General features: G+C 30.2%; 1 protein-coding gene across 1 annotated transcript in view; it reads right to left on the bottom strand.

Moving 5' to 3' along the window:
- Positions 1–20,670, bottom strand: part of LOC145242852 (protocadherin-23-like) — a 50,765-nt gene extending 30,095 nt beyond the window's left edge. The window contains exons 1-7 of the mRNA XM_080105968.1: positions 20,537–20,670; positions 15,580–18,048; positions 14,989–15,139; positions 11,853–12,270; positions 2,394–4,818; positions 1,619–1,769; positions 549–989 (exon numbers count right to left, since the gene is read on the bottom strand). Coding sequence (XP_079962094.1) covers positions 549–989; positions 1,619–1,769; positions 2,394–4,818; positions 11,853–12,270; positions 14,989–15,139; positions 15,580–18,048 — 6,055 coding nt within the window. The 5' untranslated portion in view covers positions 20,537–20,670. The remainder of the gene's footprint in view (positions 1–548; positions 990–1,618; positions 1,770–2,393; positions 4,819–11,852; positions 12,271–14,988; positions 15,140–15,579; positions 18,049–20,536) is intronic.
- Positions 20,671–20,856: the final 186 nt, after the last annotated feature.

Here is a 20,856-nt window from a genome sequence, read left to right as displayed (position 1 = left end):
CAAGATGTCAGGTTTTATTTTCATTATTTAGTTTTCAGTGTAATCACTCCATTTAAAAATAGATTTTAAATCATTAAACTCAAACTAATAAAACTATGCTACATTAAAAGGAAGGCCAGTTGAAACTATAAACTGATATTAAAAACAAAGTTAAAAAGGGTATTCAAATTACATAATCCAGAGAGAATAATTCTTTGTCTTGATTTTAAAAACGTTTTGTGAAAAGTACATAGGTAAACGAGTAATAATTTTCTGAAAAGTTACTTTTATTTATTTGGTATATTTTGATTAACTTTCTAAATCACAACTTTAAAATTTATAAATATATCAATGAATAGTAAATTATCAGACGAGCTAAAGCCTTATTAAACAAACTTAATAAATGAAATTCTGACACTAGGAAAATATATTGCAGTTATTCATTTTGTTGATATTCATCAAAGTATGTTGTTTTTAATTTTTTTTGCATTTATTTTAAAATATTTTACATAATTATAGTAAAAGCATTGAAATAGAACTAATAATTTTAAATTCTTTGGTAATCTATGTAAGTATTGAGTGTTTGGACTGTGGTGATTCTGGTAAAGGCAAATTCTCTTCTTCATTTTGTGATTGGAAAGAGTTGTGTTCCCCTTGTATTTGCTGTTGCATCACCTCCAAGCTTTGTTGTTCCTCTTCCTCTCTAGGGTCCGATGTTCTTTCTTCTGATTGTGTTTGTTCTTGTTGAGGTTCACATGTAACATTGTCTGCATCAACATTGTGCAAATGCAGCTGCGTTTCAGATGTGCATCTATCTGCTGCATTCTTCTTCAGACTACTCCACTGCCTATAATCAGAGTTAGGGTCAGTATCTGCCTTATACATCCGTCTTGGAAGAGTCCTTGTATCTCCAGGAGACATGAATGTTTGTAATGAAGGTTTCATATCTGTGTATTCCTCGTGAATATTCTCTGCTGAATGTGGTTCGTAGTAATCAGAGGGTTCATTATCTGTAAAAACGTTTTTAGAAAATGTAAACACAGTCATAAATTATATGTAAGTTCTTTATACAACAATGCAGTATCAAGAAATACTTTAAAAATTTATTATTATAACTAAGTAAAATATCTATTGTTGTTAAATGCTCCAGTTCTTGTATTGTTTCAGATGAAAATATAAGCATTTAAGAGCTTATGTTTTACTCTACATTTTTTCCTTGTAGATAAAATGCTAGAACCTGATAATTTTATATGATACATCGTACAATTTACTATTTCAAGAATGTCTGTTTCAGGTTGAACATTCTTACATGTTTATATAGCATGATGGTTTATGATGATAGAAAGATGATGAAAATAGTATCTTAATAAATATGAAAGAATTTTTTAAAAAATGTGTAACAATGAGGTGAGGAAATAGTCAATAGAATTAAGCAGTAATTCATTAACTGAAGAGATTATGAATAAAATTATGTTCATTATTGTTAACATTATTGCTTTAAATGTGGTATTTCTACATGCATAGCTTTTTCGTTTAGATCATACACAGAAAATAATCATATCCAATTATTCTGAATAAGAATGTTCTAATTGAGAATATATTAAATTCTGTATTATTTAAAAACAGGAGACGGACTTACTTTTTGAGATATTTTGACAATGATTTGCATATCTTTCAGCATAGGGATCATCTTCATCTGGTTGAAAAGATGGTTCCATGTCAGGATGACATGCAGAACCCATACAGTTTCTATCTTCATGTCTCTTACCACCAGTTGCACCTCGAATTTCCTTAATTGTATAATTAATAAAAGATGAAACAGTCTATGTATTTTTAGAAATATTATAATGAAAAAGAAACTGAATGAATATTCAATAAAAGTATCAAACACATTTTGTAGTATAGATTACTTAAATAATAAATATAAATTACTTGAATAATGATGAAAATATTTCTATCTTTGTGTATAAAACATAAAAATATAAGACAAATATTTGAAATAAGAATGATAACTTAGTTAAAAAAATTAAAACCATTTATTATAGTTTAAAAATAAGTACAAAGATAATTTATTATGCTTTAATTTCTAGAACATAATACATAAGAGCATTGCAAATAAAAGTATGAGGATGGTTTTTATAAGAACTATATAACTAAGGAAATGTGATTTGATAAACATTATGAAAATCGATTTATTTCCTGTAAGAATGAAAATATAGGCATTTATTTAGGAGCTTTTATATGTCAACTGTGTATTTGTAAGTATGGTTTAGAAAATTTAATACAACTTGACTCATTGTAAATAAAGTTCCATGAGAAAGATGAATATTTAAAAAAAAGTGTCACTTCTTAAAGCATTACTGAAACTAAATGATATATATTTGTTCACTATATTAAATAATTTCAGTACTTACTTCATAGATGACTTCAGTAGCTGTCTGCACTTTAATTCCAAGAGATGAACTTCTACGCCCATCATTTGAGACATCTGCACGATGTTGTGGCCTTCTGCCTCTTCCCGGTAGAGTTCTACAAAGCACATCTTGTTCTGCTCGCACAGCAACAGACACACCAGACCAATAAGTAGTCTGGTAAGACGGATGCATTGCATGTACCTGTTCGGGATAATATTTGCTGGAAGAGTCAGCCAATGGATGTGCTTGTGCAACACTTCTGGTATCAATGCAACGAAGGATGCAGATGGAAATTGCAGCAGTAATTGGTATAGCAACGGTGACTGCAACCAACACAATGACAATGAGTAAATACTGGTGGATCTTGATATCAGTGTGCGTATAGGCAGCATTTAAGATATCTGCGGTATTGTTACTAACTGTCAATGTCAAAAAGACTGATGTCTTTGCAGATAAAACTGGACTACCACTATCCTTGACCATAAACTGCAGGTGATAGGAGCCAGCATCTTGATGGCCAAGTAAGCGAGTGAAAGACAACAATCCAGTATAATGATTGATGGCAAACAACTGTTTATCGTTGCCTGCAGTTATTTCATATTTGAGAAATGCATTCTCTTGACTGTCACTGTCGGCAGCCTTGAGAAGAGTGATGTTCTTTGTATGATGTGGATGATATTTGACATCGAGATTGAAAGGATTCACACTGGGAAAGGTAAAATATGGAGCATTATCATTTTTATCTTCAATCTGCACAATGACATTGACGCTATTATCAAGTGGAGGGTTTCCATTATCTTTCACTAAAACGTTGAATTTATAAATGTCTTTGAACTCATGGTCAAGAGACATGATTGTTGAAATCAAGCCATCACTGGTTATCTTGAAAGGTAGGAAGTCTTCATTTTTCGTAAGCAAAGAATATGTGAGTCTACTGCCAGCTCCCAGATCAGGATCAGTGGCATTGATAGAACCAACTGACGTCTTTGGACTTTCATTCTCAAACACAGAGAATTTAAATGTATCTTTTGTAAATTGTGGTCTTACATCATTGACATCTTTGACTTTGATGGAGAACTTGCTATCACTGTGTTGTGGAGGAGATCCTTCATCTTTGCAGCTGATTGTAACATCATGGTGCTCTTGCATTTCTCTGTCAACTTTGTGTTTCAATGTCACTTTGTATTCTTTGGATCTTAGTTTTTGTAAACGAAATTTATCATGGTGCAACTCACAATTAACCTGTCCATTTTGTCCAGCATCAGGGTCAGTCACTTTAACATAAGCAACAAAATTTCCTACTACTGTATCTTCAGAAATGGCAGCAGTATTATCTTCAGATTCAGACATAAAAGTGACAAATATACTCGGCTGTCTGTTTTGAGTGTTTATGATATTAATTAAAACAGTGGCAAATCCTCTTAATGGTGGATTACCACCATCAGTTGCTTCTACAAATAATTTATAATTTGATTTTTGCGTACTGGGTAATTTATTCTTTAAAATGATATCTCCTGTTTTTTTATTTAGTTCAAACAAACTTTTTACATCCGTTGAGGTTTCTGGGCCATAATCGTATGTAATATCTCTGTTCTGTCCTATGTCTAAGTCTGTTGCAGAAACAGTTACAACCGCTGTGTTCTGATATTCCTTGTTTTCAATTGAAATATTGTAGATGTCTTTCGTAAATATTGGTGGGTTGTCATTAAAATCTGTTACTCTTATGAGGATCAATAATTTACTTTCATTGGGTGGAGATCCGCCATCTTTTGCTATCACTTTGATTCTGTATGTATCTTTTTTTTCTCTGTCTAGTTTCTCTTCGACTTCAATACTCAATTTTGGTGCTCCAAATGGTCTTTTATAAACCTTTAAGGAGAAAGGTTCATTGTTGTCTTTTTGTAGTTCATAGGTTATCTGAGAATTAATAAATCCAACATCTTTGTCAATCGCATTTGGAATTGAGCTAATAAAACCTTTACTGACTCCTTCTGAGAATTCAATATTGATCTGCTTCTGAGGAAATTTTGGGTGATTATCATTAACATCATTGATAATAACTTTAATCTTTATGATTTTCATGAAAGTCTCTCCTTGCCTCACAGCCACATCAACCATTTGGAAACATTCTGTGTTGTAAGTACAAAGGGACTCTGCATCAAAACTTTGAGTTGTATAAAGTTTTCCTTTCTTCTTGGATACATGAAACAAGTGTGAACTTCCTGTTTTGCTCTGTTGCAGTTGATTAAATGTGACTAAGCGCCTCTGTTCAAGTGAGACCGATTCCATGATATGGGAATCGTCAGCAATATCTCCCAGGTAGGTTTCAGGACTCTTGCCTTCTTCTATTGTGTAAGTTATGTCTGTACTGAGACATATGTGAAATATTGACAAAATTGTACAGATGAGTAAAACCATATCTATACTTGATTAACAGAATTCATGTATTCTTTGGATTATTCTGAAAGTAAAAATGAGGTTAAAATTAGCAAATTAAAATAAGTGAATTGTAATTGTGCAGAGAAATAAAGAAAGCAAACATGGAATTTCCAATGAGTATCATTAATATTTCTATATTCTAACAAATACTTTTTGAAACTATTATAATAAAATAAAGCTTTATTCAATTTACCGTAAATTTCGACGTATAAGACAACCCTTCAAGTTAAAAAATTATCTTTCATAAAATACCGGGTGTTGCAATCTCTAGCCTAGTTTAAACAAACATGGTTGTGTGATTTAGCAGTCGTCTTATACAATCAGTATATGATAAATTTATTAAAATTTGCTCCAATTTTGTACCTTGTTTTATCTGACGGTCACCTTCTATGCAGAAATATATGGTAAATATCTTTTTAATGCAGAGAATAATTAATTGTAAGCAGTATTTTTACTTTTCTGTCTATTTTGAAACTTTTAGACTTATAATAAATACAAGCAGTACTCATGTCCCAGCATTTCATGTGAATTTCAGGAATTAAACTAATTCTTGCTCTCATCTTTAAACACCATGTATGTATTATGACTAATTTAAATATATACTACATAAGTATTTCAGAATTTGTTATAAGTCATAAATTTATAAATAAAAAAATATATATATATATATATATAAATAAATCATTATGTCTATCTGTCTCCATTTATTTTTTAAATGCATCTCCTCTGAGATGCAAGGTTGCAGAGTGGCGCAAAGCAGGTTAAATGATTTCATTTTTTGTAAACTGTTGTCTTGTATAAATAAAAGTCAGTAAAAATAGCAGCAGTAGTAGTATAAACCATAAATGTATGTGTAGAATAGTAAATCTATAAATATAAAAGTGAAAATGTATGTGTGTTCGCTTTTTCTCTATGTCTACAAAAGGCTTTTTTCAGAGGAGCGGTCGGTCGGTTCACAACTTCTTAAAACTTTTTATATCACATATAAATCGTAGTATCTCAGAGTTAACAACGGAGCTCGCCTGTCTATTTAATTTGCTCGACTTCGGGAAGATAAATATTCAACATTTGTCGCTCGCCACATGTGGGTTAGTCTTTTTCCTATAACATCTTGGGAAAATAAAAATAAAAAAGCGTTCCCGCAGTAAATGAAATACTATCCCGCAGTCAAACTTGACCTTATTAAGTCATTAAAATGGGCACCTGCCAAATCCAAGTAATTAAATAAATTCAAACGTGTTTCAGTTAGCATCTCGCGGTGGCCCAATGGTTAAAACCGTCGCACTCTTTTTTTTTTTTTTTTTTTTTTCACACTTTAATTTACAACTTTGCCTCAACGGTTCGGGTTTGATCCTCATACTTACCTACCAAAACATTTTTTTTTTCCCCATCCCCCACCCCCCGGAGTTTTGATTTACCCAAAACCACACACACCTCCAAACCCCCGGGCAACGCCGGGTACACCTCGCTAGTCTATAGTATAAAAGCAAAATTGTGTGTTAATATGTGCACATTTTTTGTATGTCCGGCAAAGGTTTTTTTCCAGTGATAAGTAAAATTAATAAGATGCTTTTAAATGTGTATGTATATTGTTGAACAAAAGCAGAGTAAAAATATATATATTTTATATAGTGGACGTTCAATTTTACTGCTTAGTTACAAAACTGGTGTTTATTTTTCATTCACAATCTCTCATCTGTTTGTTTAAATGTATGTATGTATGTCTCGCAAAAACTGTCGACAGAGGCGACGGATTTTTATGAGATCAGTATCATTTTGAAGCTCAACCCTTCAGACAACAAATATCGAAAAATTGGCCCAAAACATTAATTCCTTCACCCTCAACTGGGCACTTTTCTACAGGGAGGGGGTCGCTTTTTTTGCCGATATTTTCAAAAGTCATTGCCTCTTTTTGATTTAGCCTTAATTTGAATCTACGTCACTTTCGGTTTGGCCAAGGGCGCAGCAGCTAACACGTCATTTTTTTTTTTTTTTTTTTTTTTTACATTTTCTTTTCCTCCTTCGTGGTATGGGTTTGAGCCTGCCTGCCTACTACCTTTTTTTTTTTGCTCACACACACCTCCACTTTCTTTTCTGCCTTCGTGTCACGGGTTCAAACCTACCTGCCTACTACAACTTTTTTTTTTTTTTTTTTTTTTTTTTTTTTGCTCAACAAACACCTACAAACACTCGGACAACGCCAGGCACACAGGCTTATCTATATATATATATATATATAAATATATATATATATATATATATATATATATATATATATATATATATATATATATATATATATAACTACTTCATTTACTCACATAAAATTAATATATGAAAGTATAGATTTATGTGTAAATTTTAAGTATTTATTTCAAATGTGCTCAATACGTAGGTAGAACTAGTTAGTAATTTATAAAATATATATGGCGATTAAGCTACACTGAATATTCGGTGTTTCATCCACTCTAGGATTCGTCAGGCTTATGTGCGAATTCTGTGGTTGTTTATCGTTTTTATATGGTCCTCTTCTGTTGAGGATTTTAGTTAGCCAATCAGCTTTCTGGTATCCACCGCGCCCCTTCCTATCAGCCAATGGGCATGCATTTTATCGAACAAAGGATCTGTTTTAAAACTAGGTTAGTGGTTTAAGGCAGACGTTTTCTTTTTATATATATATATATATATATATATATATATATATATATATATATATATATATATATATATAAATATACATGTGTACATACATATATGCACATATATATACATACATATATGTGTGATCCTTTATGTATATTCATGTTTATTTAATTTATTTATTTGTTTATTTTCTATTGTTTTTGTTAGTTTTAAAACTATTTTGTATCGCTATCCTAGGGTAAATTTTATTTTGTGAACACAGTTATTTGCTATTTCTCTTCTACAGTTTAATAGATTTTGGGGGTTCTTTAAAGTACAGGATAGCAAATTTTTCATGAATATATATATATAAAAGTGAAAATGTGTGTGTGTGTGTGTGTGTGTGTGCATTTTTTCTGTATGTCTGCCAAAGTCTTTTTTCGACGGTCTTCTTGGGGGGGGGGTTACTATTTCTTAGAACTTTCTATATACCGTCTAAATAATAATATCTAAGTTTTGTGAACGCACGTCGCGTCTAGGTTTATTTACATCAACTTTTACAAAATTCTTGCTATTTTAGCTTCTCTCGAGTGTTCGTCTTTTTAGTATAAATAAAGTGAAACTAAGTTAAAACTGTAATCGATTCCCAGCTTTCATCACAGGAACGCCCAGAAAGCAATCAGCTTTTGATCAATGTGGGGGAAACCTATTATATCAGACAATTGCTATTCAATTGGACACTCCCCTTTAAATGGGGAGTTGGTTTCACTCCTCCTTCGAACATCTTTGGGAAACAAAACCAGAAAAACTACCTCGCAGCGAAAGTTGGGTAAACAAACCCCCAAAAAGCTGTCTCGCAGTTAAACTTCATTGCAGGATTTCATTCAGTCTATGGCGTGATATTTGACCTCATTAAATCCACGCACCTTGCAATTGTTTTTAATCCTTAAATTGAAATGTTTCGCACTTACTCCCCCTTGTTGGCCTAGCGGTAACATGTCAGGTTTTTTTCACACTTTTTTTTCCACTTTCGCCTCAAGGCTTTGGCTTCATTCCTACCTACCTACCAAAACTTTTTTTTATTTAAAGAAGTTAAACATCGTTTTTTATTGTTTTATTTCATCGTATTTAAACAGGGTTATTACTTCGCCCATTTTGTTTTGATCTAACCCCCCACCCCCACCCCAACACACACATTTCCAAACACCTGGGCAACACCAGACACCCCCGCTAGTTTAAGTATAAAAGGCAAATTCATTGTTACCATGTGACTGACACTAATCGTGGAAACTTATTCTCCATTTCTACTTGTATGCATTTCTCTCTCACTTGCATCCATACATTACACTAAAACCATGAGTATTATGCACATACAGAATATTTTAAACAGTCCATGTACTATCGTAAAACAAATTGAATGGCACTGTTATTCTGCAATGAATGAATTTAACAATTATCCAATCAACAATTTAGTGTCAGCAAAAGTTTTTCCTATGATAATTTTTTTTGCAACTCAGAGTAGAAATACCATGATTGAGCAGGACCAAATAGTAAAATAAAATAATAGCAACTGTGCCAAACTAAACTTATATTTTTTAACAACATCAACATTAATTGCACCTGTATCCTGTATCTCTACAAATCCACTATTTGCCATGCATGAAGTATTGTTGCCATATCTGTGCATTTATTTACCTCTTAGATAGGGTCCAAAAAAGTCTCCAATCTAATAGGCACAACAATATTAACCCAGCTTCGACTTCCTGTCCCATCGGCACAATGTTGCATCCCAGTGTCTGTTTTACAAGTATTTTAATTGAATGTGCTCTGATGAATTCATAGCATTTGTTCCCCCTCGACGTAAATATCCCTGGTTAACCTGACAAGCAGCAAAATCCCACCCTTTCACTGTTGAGGTCCCTAGATGCCAGAAAGCCTTCTACTCGAAGTTTCTTCCCTCAAACTGCTAAACTTTGAAATTCTCTCCTTATTTCCTGCTATGCAGAAGTTTAAATTTAATGTGAACAGACATTTTGCTGCTTAACTCCTGAAACAGTCCCATGTAGATATTATCCCAAATAATAGCCCCTAACATCCCTAAATATGTCCTGTTTGAGGTGAAAAAGATTATTTTTAATTTTGTATGGATTAAGAATAAACTAGTTACCAATGTTTGATGAAATAAAAATATCTTAAACTAAATATAGATTATCATTTTTATATAAAAGGTTTTATTGGTTCTATTAAACATAAATATGTAACTTAATGTCTACAAGAACTTTTCTTTATTAAAAATTGTATCTGAAATAAAATTATACATAAACTTTTGTTATCTCTCACCATATTTTAATTAACATTCTTACGGAAGTTTTAGCTTTAATATTTCTAAGTGAACTGAATTCATCAAATTTTTAAAACGGAACTTAGCCAATAATACCACTGGCTCAATTGAGTTCATATTATGATTGTAATTCCGTCAGTAATTGCCAACAGTTCCATGTTTTATAGTTTTACAAAAAAGTATGAAAAATAAAAATTGTAATTGCAAAAGTAAAATAAAGATTACCTACGGTAACAACTGGTTACATTACATGCAAACTCAGCTGATATAATTTACAGTAAAATAAAAACATACTCTTAGTTCATAGAAACAATGTATTATTTTTCCTACTTTCAATGGAATCATTTATATTTAAATGTTAATTATTTATAGAAAACATTAAACTCTGAAATAAGTAATTTACTCATGATTTGATTAACATGTTTCAAAAATATGTTACATAATTTTACATTAAAAAATGTAAAAATTGAAAATATTTTTCACGTTTTAATATATGAGTAATAAGCATTATAATAAGTTGATAAATACCTCATTTTCCAAAATAGTATTAATAATGATAGGAGTATTAATAATTATTATTGTTGTTATTATTAAAATTAACAAAAAAAATAGTATGCCTAAACGTATTAAACTGAATTTTAACCATCGAAAACAAGCTTTTGTATATTCTATGTTAATAATGAGTGAAAGATTGTGCATTGTTCTTTTCAATCATCACAAACTAATGGAGTATGAAGCTGTAAAAATGATTTAAAAAGATGAAGAAACAAATGATGGATAGTGAAATTATCTGCAAAGAAGTTTTGAATATTAATAAACTTAAAAAAAAAAATTCTCATGAAATTCAGTTTTAGCAAAACATAAAAAAAATGGAATACATTTTCTTATGATTCACACTTAGATTTACTGTTTTTACAATAGAATTTATTTGACAAAAATTGCATTTAAACCTGGTCAAATGAATTCCTGGGAAATGTAAATGTGAATTGTACATTTTCTAAAATAAAATGAATTAATATTTAATTTTAAGTTTTTTTAAATATTGGACTTTAACTTACCTGCAATTTTCTTTTAGTGATGAAATTGTATGGATGTTCAGACAAGAGAAATATGAATGTGTGTGCGTGTGTGTGTGTGTGTGTTATAAAGCTTTGCTTCTACTGCTGCTGATGTCCTTTCACTGTGTGTATGTGTGTTTGGCTGCACGTTAGTGTGTATTTGTATATACACAAGAGAAAGAGACCTAGTATCCTATCATGTGTGTTGTATTAGAAAATGGCTGCCCAAGTCACTACCAGGGTATGGTGACAAAATAGCTTACAGGATAAAAATTCCAAATCTCTCAGGTTTAGTCTGTTGTTTATTTTTTTGTATATTTGAAATTATAATAATTCTGTATAATAGTAAGTATAATGTGGAGAGTTCCTTTACTAGATATAAAATGTGAAAATCGTTTTGTAAAGTATAGTTCAGATAATTAATATTGCTTATGCAAAATGTATTCATTCATTAGTTGATTGACATTGTTTATATTTCATCTTCACTTAAAATCATATTTTCTATTCTTAATCTCATATGATGATATGAAAAGAAAAGTTAATTAAAAATGTAAAAATAATGTTCAAATTGGAAGGAAGTTAAAAAAAAAAAAAAAAAAGAAGACATAATCAAAATTACATAATGCATAAAAAATCAATCTCAATTTTAACAACCTGGAATAGATCCGTGAGTGAATGTTTAATTATTTCCTTTAAAGTATTCATATTTTATATATTTTGATAAGCTTTCTAAATCACAATCTAAAATTTGCAAATATATCAATGTAAAAGCAAATAATAAAACTAAAAAAAAAAACAGTTATAAAAAGCTTCAAGTTCTTCAACTAAGAACAGAAACATATATTGCTGTAAACTATTTTGTTAATGTTCATCAAAATATCTTAATTTTGTGGGTTTTTTTTATAATATATATTTATTTTACATGATTATAGTAAAAAATTGAAAATTTGTATAATTAATAATTTTAAGTATTTTTGCTAATCTATTCATATGTGTATGGAGTGTTTAGACTGTGGTGATTCTGGTAGAGGCAAATTCTCTTCTTCATTGTGTGATTGCAAAGAGTTTTGTTGCTGCAACACCTCCGAGTTTTGTTGTTCTTCTTCCTGTCTTGGATCTGATGTTCTTTCTTCTGCTTGTGTTTGTTCTTGTTGAGGATGACATGTAACATTGTCTGCACCAGCATTGTTCAGTTGTAGTTGAGTATCAGACGTGCATCTTTCAAGTGCATTCTGTTTTGGGGTAGCCCATTGCCTATAGTCAGAGTTAGGGTCAGCATCTGCCTTATACATCCGTCTTGGAAGAGTTCTTGTATCTCCAGGAGACATGAATGTTTGTAATGAAGGTTTCATATCTGTGTATTCCTCGTGAATATTCTCTGATGAGTGAGGTTCATAGTAATCCGAAGCATCGGTATCTATAAAAAAAAACATTTTAGAAATAATTTGGACACAATCATGAATATGTTCTTTAATTAATGGTACAGTACTAATACATAGTTTAACATTTAATTATTTCAAGTTGGTAAAAATATATATTACCTTATGTTTGAATATACCTATTCTAATATTGTTTTAAAATATGGAAATATAAAAGTCTACTTGAAAACCTCTTTCTGCCAAAACTTAATTTACTGCTTCCTAAAATCTGATAGTACACATCATGCATCATACAATTTCAAGAGCGTCTGTTTTGGTCAAAGTTTTTACACTTTTATAAAATATGACATGAAACTAATGAAGCCAATATTAATTAGCGGCAAAAAAAAAAAAAAAACACATTGTTTAACAAAAAGTTGAAATGATCTATAGAACTAATTCATTAATTCAAGAATTTTTTAGAAATTTATTTCTACCCATTATATGAAGTGTATTGTAAGAATTATTCATGCAAATGTTTTAGAAATTTATTTCTACCCATTATATGAAGTGTATTGTAAGAATTCTTCATGCAAATTTTTTAGAAATTTATTTCTACCCATTATATGAAGTGTATTGTAAGAATTATTCATGCAAATTTTTTAGAAATTTATTTCTACCCATTATATGAAGTGTATTGTAAGAATTCTTCATGCAAATTTTTTAGAAATTTATTTCTACCCATTATATGAAGTGTATTGTAAGAATTATTCATGCAAATTTTTTAGAAATTTATTTCTACCCATTATATGAAGTGTATTGTAAGAATTATTCATGCAAATTTTTTAGAAATTTATTTCTACCCATTATATGAAGTGTATTGTAAGAATTATTCATGCAAATTTTTTAGAAATTTATTTCTACCCATTATATGAAGTGTATTGTAAGAATTATTCATGCAAATTTTTTAGAAATTTATTTCTACCCATTATATGAAGTGTATTGTAAGAATTATTCATGCAAATTTTTTAGAAATTTATTTCTACCCATTATATGAAGTGTATTGTAAGAATTCTTCATGCAAATTTTTTAGAAATTTATTTCTACCCATTATATGAAGTGTATTGTAAGAATTATTCATGCAAATTTTTTAGAAATTTATTTCTACCCATTATATGAAGTGTATTGTAAGAATTATTCATGCAAATTTTTTAGAAATTTATTTCTACCCATTATATGAAGTGTATTGTAAGAATTATTCATGCAAATTTTTTAGAAATTTATTTCTACCCATTATATGAAGTGTATTGTAAGAATTATTCATGCAAATTTTTTAGAAATTTATTTCTACCCATTATATGAAGTGTATTGTAAGAATTATTCATGCAAATTTTTTAGAAATTTATTTCTACCCATTATATGAAGTGTATTGTAAGAATTATTCATGCAAATTTTTTAGAAATTTATTTCTACCCATTATATGAAGTGTATTGTAAGAATTATTCATGCAAATTTTTTAGAAATTTATTTCTACCCATTATATGAAGTGTATTGTAAGAATTATTCATGCAAATTTTTTAGAAATTTATTTCTACCCATTATATGAAGTGTATTGTAAGAATTATTCATGCAAATTTTTTAGAAATTTATTTCTACCCATTATATGAAGTGTATTGTAAGAATTATTCATGCAAATTTTTTAGAAATTTATTTCTACCCATTATATGAAGTGTATTGTAAGAATTATTCATGCAAATTTTTTAGAAATTTATTTCTACCCATTATATGAAGTGTATTGTAAGAATTATTCATGCAAATTTTTTAGAAATTTATTTCTACCCATTATATGAAGTGTATTGTAAGAATTATTCATGCAAATTTTTTAGAAATTTATTTCTACCCATTATATGAAGTGTATTGTAAGAATTATTCATGCAAATTTTTTAGAAATTTATTTCTACCCATTATATGAAGTGTATTGTAAGAATTATTCATGCAAATTTTTTAGAAATTTATTTCTACCCATTATATGAAGTGTATTGTAAGAATTATTCATGCAAATTTTTTAGAAATTTATTTCTACCCATTATATGAAGTGTATTGTAAGAATTCTTCATGCAAATTTTTTAGAAATTTATTTCTACCCATCATATGAAGTGTATTGTAAGAATTATTCATGCAAATTTTTTTCGCAAATTATACTAAAAAGGAAGTTACTATCAATTATTTTAGAGAAAAAGGTGTTGATTAAAAATGCATTGAATTCTATGCTCATCATTTTACTTGTGTATTTAAAAAAAAAAGGGCTTATCTTTTATTATTGTTAAATACTCAAATACTTGTTATGATTCAAGATTGAAATACAGAACTATAAAAATTGTTTAAGATCTTTTTTATACAAACTGTGTATTAATTTCCTTGTGGATAAACTGTTAAAGCTTACATGATGCATCATACAATTTCCTATTTCAAGAATGTCTATTTCAGATTAAAAGTTGGTACATGTTCAAAAATTATAAAATAAGTATCTTTAATTAGTAGGAACATTTGATTCAGCAATGAGGAGAAGTGATCTATAGGGCGTTATTCATCAATTGAAGAAATTATTAGAAAATTTGCATTCATTATTATGCTATGTTTTAATGGTGCCAATTCTGCAGTTAAAGCTGTTCTTAGATGAAACCTAGAAAATAGTTATGATCACTTATTCTAAGAATATGCTGTTTACGAATACATTAAATTCTATACTTGTGCATTTAAGAAATAAAAAGACTTACGCTTTGAGATATTTTGACAATGATTTGCATATCTTTCAGCATAGGGATCATCTTCATCTGGTTGAAAAGAAGGTTCCATGTCAGGGTGACATGCAGAACCCATACAGTTTCTATCTTCATGTCTCTTACCACCAGTTGCACCTCGAATTTCCTTTATTGAATAATTAATAAAAGATGAAACAATCTATGCATTTCGAAACTATTGCTTCGATAACAAAACTGAATGAATATTCAATGAAAGTATCAAAAATATCAAACTATTACTATGACAAAATAAACTGAATTCAATAAAAAGATTTTAAAAAATATTCTGTAATATAGATTACTTGAATAATAATGAAAATACTTTGGTCTTCGTTTATAAGATATTCTAAAAATCATAAATATTTAAAATCAGAATAATAACCTGTCTAAAAAGTTAAAATAATTTATTGCCATTTACTTATAGTTCAAAAATACATAGATAATAATTCATGCTTCAATTTCTGAAATATAACTTGATTTGAATATAAAGTGGTTTAAAACAAAAGTTTGAGAATGATTATTATAGTAGGGAGCATATTCTAGACATATAAAATTTTGAGTACTTACCTCATAGATAACCTCTGTAGCTGTCTGCACTTTAATTCCTAGAGCTGAACTTCTACGTCCATCATTTGAGACATCTGCACGATGTTGTGGCCTTCTGCCTCTTCCCGGTAGAGTTCTACAAAGCACATCTTGTTCTGCTCGCACAGCAACAGACACACCAGACCAATAAGTAGTCTGGTAAGACGGATGCATTGCATGTGCCTGTTCGGGATAATATTTGCTGGAAGAGTCAGCCAATGGATGTGCTTGTGCAACACTTCTGGTATCAATGCAACGAAGGATGCAGATGGAAATTGCAGCAGTAATTGGTATAGCAACGGTGACTGCAACCAACACAATGACAATGAGTAAATACTGGTGGATCTTGATATCAGTGTGCGTATAGGCAGCATTTAAGATATCTGCGGTATTGTTACTAACTGTCAATGTCAAAAAGACTGATGTCTTTGCAGATAAAACTGGACTACCACTATCCTTGACCATAAACTGCAGGTGATAGGAGCCAGCATCTTGATGGCCAAGTAAGCGAGTGAAAGACAACAATCCAGTATAATGATTGATGGCAAACAACTGTTTATCGTTGCCTGCAGTTATTTCATATTTGAGAAATGCATTCTCTTGACTGTCACTGTCGGCAGCCTTGAGAAGAGTGATGTTCTTTGTATGATGTGGATGATATTTGACATCGAGATTGAAAGGATTCACACTGGGAAAGGTAAAATATGGAGCATTATCATTTTTATCTTCAATCTGCACAATGACATTGACGCTATTATCAAGTGGAGGGTTTCCATTATCTTTCACTAAAACGTTGAATTTATAAATGTCTTTGAACTCATGGTCAAGAGACATGATTGTTGAAATCAAGCCATCACTGGTTATCTTGAAAGGTAGGAAGTCTTCATTTTTCGTAAGCAAAGAATATGTGAGTCTACTGCCAGCTCCCAGATCAGGATCAGTGGCATTGATAGAACCAACTGACGTCTTTGGACTTTCATTCTCAAACACAGAGAATTTAAATGTATCTTTTGTAAATTGTGGTCTTACATCATTGACATCTTTGACTTTGATGGAGAACTTGCTATCACTGTGTTGTGGAGGAGATCCTTCATCTTTGCAGCTGATTGTAACATCATGGTGCTCTTGCATTTCTCTGTCAACTTTGTGTTTCAATGTCACTTTGTATTCTTTGGATCTTAGTTTTTGTAAACGAAATTTATCATGGTGCAACTCACAATTAACCTGTCCATTTTGTCCAGCATCAGGGTCAGTTACTTTAACATAAGCAATAAAACTACCAATTTCAACATCTTCAGAAATTGTAGCTGTGTTATCTGTTGATTCAGACATAAAAGTGACAAAGATTTTAGGTGGTCTGTTTTCTGTATCAAGGACATTTATTAAAACTCCTACAAAACTCCTTAGAGGTAATGCTCCACCATCAATTGCTGTTACAAAAAGTTTGTATGTCAATTTATGAGCTGATGTCAACTTTTTCCGTAAATAAATGTTTCCTGATGCTTGATCCAATTGAAAATATTCTTTAATATCTTCTGATGTTAGTGATCTAAAATGATATGTTACATGGCCATTTTCTTCTGCATCTAAATCAGTTGCTGATACTGTTACAATTGGAACATCTCCATATTCTTTATTTTTAATTGAGACGTTATAAATATTCTGTGTAAATACCGGAGGATTATCATTGATATCTTTAACAGAAATGTAAATATTTAAAACACTTTGCTTTGATGGAGATCCTCCATCTTTGGCAATTACTTGGATCACGTATGATTCTTTATCTTCTCGGTCTAATTTTCCTTCAACCGAAATACTCAATTTTGGTGGGCCCAATTCTACCCTCTGAATGTCTAGTGCTAATGGTTCATTTTTGTTGCTTTTAAGTTCATAAGTAATTTGTGAGTTTAAAATCCCAACGTCTTTATCAATGGCATTAGGAATAGATTTTTTGAATCCTTCTCTAACGCCTTCTGAAATTTGTATACTAATTTGTTTTTCAGGAAATTCTGGTTTATTATCATTGACATCATTTATAATTATTTTAATTTTAATAATCTTCATGAAGATCTTTCCTTGTCGTACAGCCACATCCACCATTTTGAAACATTCTGTATTGTAGGTACAAAGAGATTCAGCATCCAATGTCTGTGCAGTGAAAAGTTTCCCTTTCTTTTCGGAAACATGGAACAACTGTGAAGTGCCAGCTGTTCCCTGATGTAGTTGGTTGAACGTGATGAATCGTCTGTTTTCCAATGAGACATCGTCCATGATATGAGAGTCTGCAGCAATATCCCCCAGGTAAGTACCCGGACTCTTACCCTCATCTATTTCATATGTCAAGTCTATACAAAGGCATAGAGGCATGGAAACAATGACTGTATACACATTTATAAGTGTGATTTTGTTTCTTGATTTGTTGTAGCTCAATGTCATTTTTTCTGAAAACATCTGAAAACAAAAGCAGATGTATTTAAAATAAAAATATATCTTTGTTTCTCAAAGTTAACTTTAAACTCATGCATGACTTGATGTACACTACAAATATTTTGTTAATGAAATTTTTAGATGATGTGAAATTATGTTTAGTCATTTCTATTTTATTAAATTTTTTAACTAATTGAAAATATGTATCTACTATTACTTCTATGCAAAGGTTTACATATAGAAGGGGAAGTTATTATAGTAAATTATATTGTAAAAGCATGTTTTATTATAAAAAAAAAAAAAGATAGATTGACAATAGAATAAGAAGAAAACTAGCTTCCATCTATAATATAAATCTCAATCGTCGGGTTGTGTGAATGTATGTTTGTATGTCTGCCAAAATCTTTCGACAGATGCAATGGATTCTGGAAAGATCGGTATCGTTTTGAAATTGTAGAAATACAAAGAGGGGGCAGTTTTTGCATCGCCATTTTCACAAGTTATCATGTCGGTTATATTGACTACGCTTAATTTCAACGTTTCAAACTTCCGGTCGGAGGATAGAGACATCGACTAAGATGTCACGTTTTTTAAACCTGTTTTTTCTCCTTCGGGTTGCAGGTTCAAGCCTGCATGTCTACTACTACATTTTTTTTTAACACTTGTGCTTACTGTTGTTTTGACAACCCCCCCCCTACTATTTTTTACACCCCTTTGGAGTTCCTTACTACACTCACCTGGCCACCCCCCGCTACTGTTCTTTTACCCCCCCCCCCGGTCCTTACTACACCACCTAAACACCCAGGAAATGTCCCCCCCCCCGCTAATTATTTATAAGTCATTAATGTTTTTGCTTACACCTAAAAGCTTTGCAGCAACTTCCCTTTTTTCTTTATCATCTTATTTCTTTTCCCCAATCCTATACATTGATAGTAATGCTTATAAAATTGACAAATTCTGCAAAACCTCATTTTCTATAACATCTGTTTTTAAAAACCCTTTATTTTCAGTGTCTTTTAAAGTAAAGCTGAGTAAATATTGAAAATAAAAATTGACATTGTTTTAGAATATTTAAGATAAGGATTGTATAATTTTAATTATTCGGCTTAATTGGTCATTATATTCATGTTTCCGCCAATGTACTCTCCAATCTTTTACAGGTACATTTTTTGAACTTGAGAATCTACTAGTCAAACTGGCTAATCTTTATAGTGAACTCCAGAACCTAAATGAAATTTTAATCTGAATACTTTACTTAATCCATTAGTATAGATTGTTCTTATTCTGTCAGCCATAAGTGGGTAAAGGTTTTTTCTACTCTTACATATTATTGCCTATTGTAAGGATTGAACTTTCAATTTTAAAAAGACTGTTAAAATGGATTTTCAACTTAAAAAAGATGCGCCTGGAGAAGATCAGAAGTTACATCGGCTGAAATGAAGATGATAGTTATAATCTGAATATTCCAAATAATGAAAATTGATATTTACCTATAAACCATTTTGATTATATAATTCAATGATATTTAATTTTGTTGAATTTTTATGTAGATTCTTAAATCTCACCTAATATATGTATATATTTGAATTTAATGCATTAGATTCAAATATATATTTTTAATGAAATTTAGGAATCTATATATGAAACGTAATTTCTGTATTCATTGTATAAGAATCATAATTAAATTGCTAGAATAATTTTAGAAGATGGTAAAAATTGTTTTTATTTTGGCAAGTTGATTAAAAGCAACGAAAAAACTTTAAATGAAATATATAGTTTTTATGATTTTTATTTACACACATTTTTTCTTTGAAACATAATATAGAAGAAACTAAAGATGTGTAATTGGAGGAAATAATTCTAAATTGGATGAAAAAAATGTCTATACGCAGCCAATTAATTGCTATTAATTGTATATAACAAAGAAGTGCATATTTTATATGATGCTAAATCATGACAACTTGAGATTAGGCTTGCGGAATAGCAAAAAATGTCTGCCCCCCCCCCTCCCTAGACAAGGAAAAAGTGGCATTAAATAAAAATTAAAAAAAGAGAAAGAGAGATTGTTTACTCTTAGACAGTAGTATTATGCTTAATTAAAAAAAGGAATTTTAAGGATTTTAAATGAAATTCATAAAACAGATGTTATATTTATTAATGACAACTACAATGCAAACACTATAAGTATATTACACTCTTAACAAAATGGCAAAGGAAAATATTTCAGAACTCAATAATTTGTAATAGTTAATATAAAAATGTTTGAATGTAGTCAGATTTGGTTATAAGATTTATCAAAGTCACAAGAACATGTCAATTGTACAAGACAAATATTTGTCTGTCTTTAATGATTATGAAATTATATATATGGAGATTTTAAATTCTTTAAGAAAACATACTGATTTTGTCTTTTACTAAGTTTTCATTTGGTAAAATAGCTGATTATAAAAAAAGACATTAGATAAAATATGTTAAAATGAAAGAAAACAGAATGAAAAGGATTTTAACTAACCTGTAACGATGTATCGATGATGAAGCATGGATATATGATGAAACAAAATGTGTGTATGTGTGTTTATCTTGGTGTACAAATCTGCTGCTGCTGCTGCTATTGTATGAATTCAGGGTTAGCCTCTCTCTTTTTTTCACACGCATGTAATTGTGTGCATGTGTGTGTTACAGTGTAGATGTTTATTTGTGGATGTTGGAGAGTGTACATATAATGAATAAAGGGAAATAAAGCCAGAAAGCCACAGTCCTATCAAGTCTGTCCATGTATCATGGCAGTTAGACATACTGACTTGAACAAAGCATAGAAATTATCAAAAAGAA

This window comes from Euprymna scolopes, chromosome 21 (assembly GCF_053919585.1).
Source record: "Euprymna scolopes isolate OS-2025 chromosome 21, ASM5391958v1, whole genome shotgun sequence".
NCBI lineage: Eukaryota > Metazoa > Mollusca > Cephalopoda > Sepiida > Sepiolidae > Euprymna > Euprymna scolopes.
This window is presented reverse-complemented; position numbering and strand designations above follow the sequence as displayed.